Below are 11,900 nucleotides of genomic sequence, written 5' to 3'. Positions count from 1 at the left end.
TAATAAAATGCATATAGGAAACAACAAGTTAAAAAACCCCCTCCCTTAAGAGCAATAGTAAGGAAGAGAATAGAAATAACAAAGCCAAAACTAAGAGAAGAAAGCACTGCCAATACATTTTTTTCTTCTTCTAGTCCCCTGACCAGTACTTGTAAAAACCAATAGCTTTAATATATTCAAAACCCCTAAATTAATACAAAAATATGCAAGGAATTTTGTCAGTGTAACCAATGCTTACAAATACTGCGATGTCATGCTAAATACGACAAAGGTGGTTTTAGTCAGACTGCTTAATTGTCAAGCTTACCGCTCCAGGCTTGCTCTGTCTGGCCAGGGAATATTGAAAGGTATTCTATAGTACATTGGGGCAGAGGATAGAACAAAAGAATTAAAAAAAAAAAAGTTTAAAGGAAAAATCTAGATAAATAATTAAAATGCTCTATATCAGCAATGTATCTTCAAGGAGGATGCTTATAAATAAAAGCAATGCTTCAGGACAACTAGCCATGAGTTAAGAGAAATATTTGTCAAAATTCTACTAAAAGATGCATTTTTCATGCTATGTATGGCTTACATATAAGTCTTACTTGAATTTGTCACACAACAAAAGCTACTACCAAGTGCTATATAAGATTTTTTTTCCTCTAATTGTGAAATAATAATAATAATTTAAAAAATTTTTTTTTCAACATAAAAAGAAGGAACAATCTGTACGTTTTGATTAGGTACAAGACTACTAAAAACTACTGTTTGTTTGGCACATAATTTAAATTCTGCTATCAAGCAAACACTAGCTCTGTAAGATTCTTCAATACCAATATCTCAACAACACACAACTCCAAAGGATGCATTTTAAAGAACTTTAAAACAGGCTTTTCAATTAAAGCTTTGACAGACAAAAGATGTTATTCTTTTATCTAGTTAAGATAAGTATTTGGAATGGTGACTTCCAACTTTGAGAGTGCCTTTAAACATGTTTGCACATTCACGTTCCCAGCTCTACTTGAAGATACAAAAAAAATGAACAAGAGTGGATTCTGGGTTTGAAAAGCAGCTTTACATCAAGACTTGAAAAATCAAGATCTTCAAAAAAGTTACCCTCAACTTGACAAGATGAGGCAGTAAAAAAACCCCAAAACACTCAAACAAAAAACACCAAAACAGAACAAAATCAACCAAACAAAAAAAATCCATCCAGAATCCTTCTGTTGTTCACCCATTCCATTAGAGTCAGGATGGGGAGGAACGGAAATAAAAGTGAAATCATTCTTGACTTTTAGACTGAATACAGAACCGACACATTATAAGAAGTCAAACTAGCCATGCAGTGACAAGTTCTAGGTAAACATTCAAGAGAAAAGTCTGCTCACACCGGCCTTGCAATACAAAGACAGCACAGTAGGCTTACTGTGCCATGACAAAATTGTGAGGAGGGTAGGGGTAGGAAATCTAGAAGCTGAAACTGGAAGATAAGTTTTCTCCTAACTAGTACAGTCTTCACATTTACACAATAGCCACCTGAAATAGGAAGTCATTCCTCACTGCTAACTCACAGTGAGATATAAATGACGCACCTGTCCACTGGAGTAGATGTATTTTCAATAAAACTAATAACTTTTTCTTTCACATTCACAGATTTAGTCTTCAAAGCAACCGTCATTTTATTCACCAGGGACTTTACTCCTTTTCCATCACTTGAACCATTAGGAGAATCACCCTGTAAAAGTAACTCCTCTCAGGATTAATTATATAAAAATAATGTTATTTCATCTCTAGTTTGTTAAGAAAGGAAATAGACTCCAAAATAGTAATCCACTTTTTGGTACTTAGTAGAAGATTAATTACAGCATTAAGTATTCTTTTAGAGTTCTATCAAACAACAGCAATGATACCTGTCTGAGGTAAAGATGATCCAATAAAGCAAGCTTAACAAATCTGACTCCTGAGTACTCTGCTATGAAAATCTAGAGTGGAAGGAATTCTATGAATGATAAATTGTATCCAAATTAAAAGCCAAATTTTATGTACAACAAAGCAGATGTAGAGAAGAGACAATTTTGAGCTTTCCCATGAAACTGTATGCCAGTTTTATAGTAATTTATTCTGAGTGAAGAAGAGCCAGGAAAAGAATTGTCCATTACATATATTCTGCTGGAGAACAACTACAGCAAGTTCTCTCTACAATCTCTTCCTCTCAAGAGGATAAAAATGTTTATGTTGCCTCCAGCTAGACAGTGAATATAGTTTGAAATTAAACACACAACCAAAACCAATCATGACTTGCAGTAATGCATTTCACAGAACAGAATGAGGAATATGAAGAAAAAAATTCAGTACACCTGGGGCTCCCACCCCACTATACCACTTGAGCTTAAGATTCACTTACATCACCAGAGGAGTTTATGCTACTTCTTGAGCCTGAGGTACTAGCAATCCAGTGGCCATACCCATTTTCTGGTCCTTCCACGTTGATATCTGCTAAGTGCTGCTGGAGGGCTGTTAAAAGGCCATTCAAAAACATTCAGAACTACACTGGAATTAATCTGTTGATGAAAATACTTTCTATCCAAGACTCATCAGTACCAATTTTTGCTCCACATGATTTAATAAAACAGATAAATTTAGATACCGCTAAATCATCCCTGGCTTTTCTTTCAGTAGTACAAAGGCATTAGGATAATCTTTATTTTAGTAAAGAAAACAGTTAAAATACAGTAGCAACTAAAAATAAAGCACTGCTTTGATCCTAAAGATAGTTGTTATGACACTGCACATTAGTAATGCCTCTAGACTCATATTGTAGCACAGATCTCTCCACTGTTGTAGAGCCTGATTATTTCCAGCAGCACAAACTGCAGATTTATGAACTGATGATTTAAGAAAACACAACAACAACAATTAATAGTAATTACGAAGCAGCCTCTTCATATGGATCAGCAATCTATAGAGGCTGAACATCAAGAATGACAAGTAGAAGAAATGAGGGTAAGTCATAACAGTCAACCACAAATCTGCAAGTGCACAGTGCTGACTTGCACAAAACAAAAACCTGACAAATGAGACCTATTTGCTATTCATCTAGCTGAATTCTAGCCAAAGCCCAATACAAATATCAACAGTGTTAAGATATCAAGTTCTATTAAGCCAAAACTCATTATTAATAAGCTTACCCATAAATCCTCCTTTGGCAATGCTTACATACTCCTTATTTTTCTGCAACAGAAAAGACACTTTTGGTTGAAGCAAAAACCTGTGGAATGACTTTTGCAAGCACAGTAATGAAACACGGGTTAATTTAATAAAAACTGTACCCTTTAGTAATGTAAAAAACACTTAAGATTTTAAGGGGAAAATATTTTGCCATTTAGTATCAATGATATGTGCAGACATGCTTTATTTCAGCTATTACAATCAACGGCAGTTTAGTCCTACCTGTAAGAAGTGTGCTAGCACCATGTTCATATACATGTCTTCTTCTTCCCTGCCACTTCCCATGAAGCAGAGGTGTTCCCCACCAGCTATGGAGCCAGACTCAATAGATTGTTTTTGTGCTTCTAATAGCGATTTTACAGACTGTGCAAATTCTGATGGGTTTTGAAGCATCTGTGGAACAAACAAACAAGTGCTGTTTAACATCAACATATTGTAACACAACTTGTGAAAAGATACAAACTTTGAAAACGGTTATAATTTGTTGAGCACAAACAAGGCAACATCAGCACTGCACAAGACACACAGACACACACACAAGACAGCCTGACTTAGACCTCATGTTATGTAAAGAACTCTCCACCACTAAGCCATGTCCCTAAGTGCCACATCTACACATCTTCTCAATGCCTCCAGGGATGGTGACTCAACCACTTCTCTGGGCAGCCTGTTCCAATGCTTGACAACCCTTTCGGTGAAGAAACTTTTCCTAATAGCCAATCTAAACCTCCTCTGGTGCAACTTGAGGACGCTTCCTCTTGCCCTATCACTTGCTACCTGGGAGAAGAGACGGACCTCCCACCTCGCTACAACCTCCTTTCTGGTAGCTGTAGAGAGTGATAAGGTCTTCTCTCAGCCTCCTTTTCTCTCTTATACATTTGTGCAAAATAAGGTCTTCTCTCAGCCTCCTTTTCTCTGTTAAACATTTGTGCAAGTAACACTGAATAAGACATCACCTTAATTAGAGATGTAAAGATAATACATACAGGACTGAGCTGCTTAACTAAGAAAGGTAAAAAGCCTTTTATGGGCTATATAAATAGAAATAATTTCATGCAGCTTCCATAGACTGCTTGAAGTGAAATAGTAGAGGGTTAATCTAGAAGTGAAGAATACACTGGAAGCCAGCTGAAGTATAAGTGATTTTGGGTAAAAAAGGACAGAGGAAAAATATGATTGAATGTTCAGTTAGGAATTTATAATCAAATCGAAACTACAGTGAAATCTTTAATGAAGTAACTAATCTGTACTACATCTCAGTCCCCAAATTAATGCACTCTCTCTCTCATACTGCACTGCAAAAATTTTAAAGGAGCAACCAAATCCTTTTCAAAACGTATGCTCCTTACAAGCAGTCTGTAGTAAGATTGGCTAGGGAAAAAAAAGAAAAGAAAAAAATGCTACTTGATAAAATTAATGACACCTTTCATTAGAAATTATGATGCTAAAAAGAGATTTCTCCTCCAACCAATGTCTAGTCTTTAGCCTGTATGGGTTTCCAGTTCTAACCAAGGAACAGGAAGTCTAGAATCTCAAATTCTAATGCAATTAAGAACTAAGCTTCTCAGTAAAATGATGGTTTAACCAATCTCCTGTAGAGAAGCTAACTTTTGAAACATCATCGCACAGCTAGACACTGCAATCCACAGACTAGAGTCTAAACTAAGGATAATTTATTTTTCAAAACAGACATTTCTCTCTCCTATTTAACTTCAGATTCAAAAATCAGTAAAGAAACAAAAAGGATACGAACCAAATCTGAGTCTAAATGAAATGCTGTTGATAAATGCCCAGCATTGTATTGCTCTGCAGGACGACAATCCACTACAAAGAACCTTACTCCTTCCTGAAAGAAAAAGATTTTGCCTGTTACAAAATTTTAAAATCATGTAATTATTGATAGGAAAGTAAGTAAATCAAATATATTTTAATACTAATTCCAATACTACAGGGACCCCTCAAAGGGGCTAACAGCTATTGGAAAATCTTATTTCATTTGATTAATCTGAACTTCTACAGTTACCAGACCACCAACAGTATTCTAATAGTTATCTCCCATTAATACATCAACTTGTGCATTGGAGAGGGTCACCCAAGTGCAATACACACAGTGTAGTTATTTACCTCTGCTGAGAAGAAACATAGAGGGTATCAGGGCACACATCAACAAGACATCAGAAGGGACAACTTTGAAGTCCCAATCCAACAGCCCATTACTACTCAGCACAGCACATAAGGATAGCTTTATATCCCACCAATTTAAACAGGATATAAACAGGTGCTTAACTTTACTTTGACTAGGGAAAAAAAAAGTATGCATGATGAAACTGGGACATGGAAAGGGCTACAAAAAGCCAGTAGTAAATAAGAAACACTGTAACCCAGCTAACACTACTATCTCTTTATTAGTCTTAAATACTCTAAGTCAAGTCCCCGCATCTAAGTACGTCTGCAATTAACTACTACAGAAATAGCTTCAATCAATTTTTTTTGTTTGTTTAAACCTTTCATTGACAAAAGACAGGTATTTCATAATGGCATTCTTCTCAAAGGTACTGAGTAGTAGGTTTTAAATCTTCCTCTACAATAGTTACATTTGGAACGGAATTCAAATTAGTAAGATATTACTTTAAGCTCCCACTCCTCAGATTCAAATCAGCTGTATTAAACTCACCTGTGCTATAGCAACTACAGCTACAGCACAAACTCATTGCAGTCAGCACATCATTTACAAGGTAGACGACTTCAAGACAAGAATACTTTTTACTGAAATAGCAAATATTCAGCTGTGCTGTTAGCACTTAAAATATTTGTGATACACAAAGCAGTAAGTGATTCTTTTCCTTTTCTATAAAATTCTGGGAGGGTGAGCAGGGGAAGAAGAGTAATTCAGTATACTGACTCCTTGTTGCTGATTTGCTTGAAGAATCTCAGGCACAGAAACTGCTAGACAGAGAGCCTGGCTCAAGTCTGTGTCATCATCCTTGAGGCCCAGCAAGCTGCTGCCGAAAAGACTGTGGTTGTCCTAGTAAGGCAAGAAGAAAAAAAAAGAGTCAACTGAAGCCATTTTCTTTAGATGCAAAGGCTTAAAGTAAAATTATATCCACCATGTCACAATTATTAAGCCTAATACATGCGTATCTTGTCCACATAGTCATCAAATTTTTTATCGACTGAAATTCTTTCTGAAAATCACGGCAAGGCCTGAACTTTCATTACAAACACACTTGTTCACCATTCTGACCATACCAATATGATGAAATACCTCTGTTTTTTGGTTGGTTTTGGGGGGTGTGTCTGTCCCCTTCCCTCAAAAGTCGCATACCTGTCTACATAGAAGAGAAGGTACATACAAGCCAAAGGCAATGACCACCAATTACTTTTATTTCATGAATTCACTGAAGTCAGATATCTTGAGTAAAGAATTGCTGCAAGAACAGTGCAGGTGATAACAGCTTTCTCTCTAGTAAGCGGCTTTTTCCTCTTTGCTGTCACAAGTACAGCTAGGACTGCTGTGCAGCCTACTACAATGCAATGGAGTCAGTATGGCATTTCTGCTTCATCAGACATTACAAGAACCTGGTTTGCAAAACAAAGTCATCAGCCATGAAGTGAGAATATTGCAGGGAAGCTTTTCTCTAACATGTTTCACTTCAGCTTCTAACCTTTTAAAGATCCTAACAGTAAATACCACCAGAGTAACAACATGAAAAAATTGTTTTAAAAAAACCCATCACAATGAAATATTCAAAGTTACTGTCAGCAGGAGCTTAAACAGTCACCAAAAAGCTGAGAATTTCAAAATTACTTTGTTATTACCTTCCTGAAAGAAGCTGGAGTTTTGCTACAGTAATACTGTGCCAAAGAGAAGAGATCTTCTATATCTTCTAATTCGAGATTGGCTGGTGAAGATTCTAAGAATTCTGAGTTATAAAAACAACATAAATGCACCATTATTTCAGATGTAGAAAAGAAGCACCATATACTTTTTCACATTATAAAGTAACTTATTTTTAACAAGGCACAATACAGTTGAATTTATTAATTAAACATGGATGTTGATTCACTCTCCAGGCGGAAAGACAAGATACAGGAAATACTCCTTTTCCATAAGAAACCTATGCTATTTGCTAGTTCAAAGCTTCTATACAAATTATTTTTTACTACACTCTTACCTCTGTGTAGTTTTAGCTTTCAGTTGTAATACTAAGTCAGCAGCCTTTTCTAAAGAGGGCTGATCAAGAGACTCCTCCAAAACAGAGTACTTAATCAGTAGTACTATTATACATCCAGGATGGTACAAGGGTGCAGTTCTGCAGTATATGTCAAAGATGCAAAATTCCAACCACCCTCATTTTTAGCTACTAGGAGATTATTAATTGTATTGTATTATGCCAGGTAAAAAAAACCCAAACCAAACCAAAACACCCAAAGGCCTGGTGAAATAGCTCACAAGAAATTTAGTGTAATTTCTATAAAAACAGAAGACAAGAACAATGAATTAGGCTCAAATCAAGTGCATAGCATACAAAGATAATCTGGAAAATGCAACAAGTGCAGTAGATTTAAAGAAGGATTTGAAAGCTGCTGCTTTGAGCTTAGAAACATGGTGATTGTTTCAAGTACTCCAAACCAAAGTATAAAACTAGGTGTGAGAGTGCTAAAAGGAAACACAAGAAAAGAACGTTAAGGACAGGGCAAATGTGATATAGCAAAAGAATAGTAAGAAAGGAATTAGTGGGTGAAGGGATTCATTAATGAGAATCACAAGGAAATAATGAAATAACTCAGTTATTTAGTAATTAAAAATAATAATCAATGGCAACTATACTATATGGTAAATATTTCACTAGCAGCTATATAAGAGAAGTACTTACTTATAATTTCTTCTTTATCTGATTCTTGTGCTAAGATAACGTCTCTGAAAATAGTGAAGTCACAAGCATAAAGTCAGTGAAACCAAAATGAAACAATAGTAGATTAAAACTGTGGGAGCAAGGAAGGTTCCAAAGAATTAATTATACACTTACTTTGCATTGACAAGGATGATTAACATTAAGAAATAAATAAAGAATGGATCTGCTTGTTGTAGATATCCATCCCATATTGCCTGAGTGACTTCAGCTGAACAGTAATACGAGAAGAGGCTTCCAAGCTAAAAATTTGGAAAATAGTATGAGAAAAAGCAATAACTAGGAACAATCTTATCAGGATAACATTTTTAACAGAGATACAAGATATCTAAAAGAAAATGAAAACAACAAAATTATGTTAAAACATATATTTGCACCAGGAATGAAGGATGGTTCTACCCTCAAAAAATTTTTTTATGGAAACAGTGCAGTAATGCTACAGATTACCTGTGAATAAATATGCCTAGTGTAAAGGCAAACAGCTGTACATTGTCAGCCTTGCAAACTCAACCCAAGATAACACAAACAGGTTGCAATACTGTTCAGCTCATAGCCACTGCTAAATACCAATTATACCAAGACATAATAAGAGAATATACTTACTTAACTAGCTTAGCAAATAGGACTTTGAAAGGAACCTGTAAACAACATTCTTTTTATTTTTCACAGTAGAACCAAGCTAATTGAACACAGTTGCACATTAATTTGACAATGTCACTTACTTAACATTACATTATGATGCTTTATGGCTGAGTAATTGAACATTTGCAAGCAACAGAAAATTTTCACAGCCATTTAGCAAACTGTTTGCCTGTTCCCATTTAACAATACATCCTCTTTGATACACAAAGTTCAAAGCATATAAAAGAAAAGGTAGGAACTTCTTTTCATACATTCCAGATAATATTTGCAATCACACCTAACTCAAATGCATACCAGCTGGCTTCACCGGGGTCTTACTGAACTTGCTGATGCACACAAATGCTGTATCAACAGAGCTACAGCTTCCAAAAACTCTGTATCTGTTTTTAAACACTATCGTGAAGTATTTCAACACTTCCCAGTATACTTCTATAACAAAAGGTAAGAAGATCTATTCAATTCCGAGTCAAATACTACTGAAGACAAAATGTCCCTGACCAACGAGACGACAGGTCTCTGAATGTTGCTTACGGATTTTTACACATTAGAAATACCTCTATATAGACTACAGTTTTTGACAGATTAAACAAGGAATTTTAATATAATCTCATGATATCAAGTGAGGCTTAAGATTTTTTCCTAAGATTGTACACCAAAAAGCATGACATTGACGACTGGCAGCTATGCTAGCCAATGTCCCTACCTCCTTTCAAAGGGAAGATTTTTTTCCTAATGAATCACTAAACTTTTAACGAACATCTTAAAAGAGGTTTGTGTTTACTAAGGGAAAATATATGTAAAAACAAGGGAGATTCAGTAGTAACAAAAGATCAGACTCCTCTTTTGAAGGCTAATGATTGGCAAAAGGCAGATTTTGAGAATATGGAAATTCTTCCTGGACACATTTTTATATTAAAATGCAGCCTAAAAAAAAAAATCTTTTAAAAACACCCAACAAATACAGACCCTGCAGTCCAATAATTCATTTCAGCCTTATTTCTTTAACTGGAAGTACATGGAGTTACAAATAATTTTACAAAGCCAATGGGTATGAAAGAATAGCCTAGAAGAGTTCATGGGTCATAAAGTCTTCTTTATTAATTTACAGACTTTGCCTCTGCAAGCACTGTATCATGCTTTTGTACTGCATATACTAAGTAGCATTGAAATATCTGAATTTTGCTGGTTTATATTTGTAGTCCTGCTACACAAACTTTATTAAAAAAAAGGATTGAGGTAAGCATCTTTGTAACTACCTTCAACTCAAGGCAGTTTTGAAGTTAAGGTGAGGATGAAATGACCAATTCTTGAAGAAATGTAAAATATGTGTGTCTAAATTCTAAAAGGCATATCACTGTATGAGGCAGTCAAATATAGCTATTAGCATGGAGGTTTTAAAAATGATGAGTAATTTGACTTTAAAAGAACTGTCAGGCTGATGTTTAACCATATCTACAACCATACAGTTGCCCACTATAAAAACTAACTTCATGGCTTCTTACTTTTTATGTCAGTTGCTCTCATTCTTGCTTATTCCAAGTAGTTCCTAACATCAGTGGCTCAATTAACATCCAGTACAATGAAAATGTGATGTTAACAAGATCTCATACCTTATGTTAAAGAGACAAAATGCCCACACTATATTAAAACACGCAATTTATTTCAATATATGCAGTTCTAAACTCTTGTACTACTCTTCCATAAACTGGCAACATGTCCTTAAATTTTAACAGAAATTTATTTTCATTATGTTTCCCTACTTTCACTTTATTACCCAGTTGAGTGCATATGAGTCTGGAGTCATCTTCTTAGTATCAAGAAAGGAGCAGAGTTCAGGCTCATGGTACTGAAGCAGCAGTCTAAATAGATGAAATGGTCTTCCCTTCATAAAACAATCCCTAAAAAGTAGGGGTGAAAATAATCATAAACTCCCATGTAACATCCCAGTTGTCAAGACTTACAGTAGCAATTCTTTATTAGTTGTGATTATGTAATTTCCTACATTGTTCTTTTAATTCACAGGGACTGATCATGAAGTCAACTTGCTTCAACAGTTAAAAAACCAAACCAACAAATAAAACAACAAAAACCCCACAAACATTGAAAACCCCACTACATTAATAAGGCAGGAGAAAGAACGAAACACTGCCAATACTTGATAGAGCATATAATACAGAAGTATTTAAAACATATTTAAATATCGAAACAAGGCTGGCATGCTATCAATGTTGTTAACTAAAAATAGAATTAAAAAATATAAATCATTCTAATATGGCAGCCAAAGGAAATTTAAAAGATGCTTATTTCATACATGAATAACGGTTAAATGTCAATTCATCAAGTAGGAAATAAAGGAGTATTTAAAATTAAGAAATAGTTGTTTAGAGACATTAGGAACAAATCTCAAGTGTTTAAAAACTTAAATAAACTTATGTGAAACTTGACACACAGATCTCCAAACACAATTATCAACCTAACTTTCTTAAACAAGGGTATGTCTATGGTGGTGAAATGGAAACATTCACAGCAAATTATACATGAGGATTCTTTCTGAAGTTATCGCAAGAACTCTGACTTCTCATTAAGTTAACAGGACAAAAAGTGTGAAAAGAAGAAAAATATTCTATTAATTATTTTAGCATAAGAATCTAGACTTGCAAATCACTTGGTTTGAATGTTTAATAGAGTCAATTATTCCAGTCAGTCAGTCAGTTTTTACCACTTTTTAACATTAAGAATGGATATATACCCAAAAATAACTTTAAGAATCTTTCCACGTTTCCAGTGGCAGTGGAACAACCTTCTTTAGACATTTTTCTTAACTGTTTTGCTCGGTAATTTTTTACTTCTGGTAGCTATGGTAGTAATCAACCCTTATTAAATACCCAGTTTAAAATAAAAAAACCAAAACAAAACCACCAAAAACCCAAACACCAAAAAACACAAAACACACAAAACCAAAAACCAACCAACCAACCAAGAACAACCCACCAAAAAAACCCAGAAAAACACTTCTCAAGAATTGTGAATTCCTGTAGCTATCCGTTACTTCCTAGGCTTAGAAGCCCCATGGAGGCAGCAGGCTCAGCCACTGGAATCACAGAATGGTTTTGGTTGAACGGAACATTAAAGACT

The 11,900-nt window shown here is 35.0% G+C and overlaps 1 protein-coding gene across 1 annotated transcript in view; it reads right to left on the bottom strand.

Annotated features, from left to right (window-relative positions):
• Positions 1-303: 303 nt before the first annotated feature.
• The window catches only part of TBC1D23 (TBC1 domain family, member 23), a gene marked incomplete at its 5' end in the record, with an annotated part of 17,319 nt that continues 5,722 nt past the window's right edge, over positions 304-11,900 (bottom strand). The window contains 11 exons of the mRNA XM_009703111.1: positions 304-352; positions 1,575-1,717; positions 2,387-2,496; positions 3,171-3,213; positions 3,433-3,603; positions 4,964-5,056; positions 6,113-6,235; positions 7,030-7,133; positions 8,088-8,131; positions 8,241-8,365; positions 10,540-10,663. Of these exons, the coding sequence (XP_009701413.1) occupies positions 304-352; positions 1,575-1,717; positions 2,387-2,496; positions 3,171-3,213; positions 3,433-3,603; positions 4,964-5,056; positions 6,113-6,235; positions 7,030-7,133; positions 8,088-8,131; positions 8,241-8,365; positions 10,540-10,663 (1,129 nt within the window). The remainder of the gene's footprint in view (positions 353-1,574; positions 1,718-2,386; positions 2,497-3,170; positions 3,214-3,432; positions 3,604-4,963; positions 5,057-6,112; positions 6,236-7,029; positions 7,134-8,087; positions 8,132-8,240; positions 8,366-10,539; positions 10,664-11,900) is intronic.

Source organism: Cariama cristata, unplaced genomic scaffold (assembly GCF_000690535.1).
Source record: "Cariama cristata isolate BGI_N322 unplaced genomic scaffold, ASM69053v1 scaffold26316, whole genome shotgun sequence".
Taxonomy (NCBI): Eukaryota; Metazoa; Chordata; class Aves; order Cariamiformes; family Cariamidae; genus Cariama; species Cariama cristata.
Note: the sequence above shows the minus strand (reverse complement) of the source record. Positions and strands in the feature narration are given on the sequence as shown.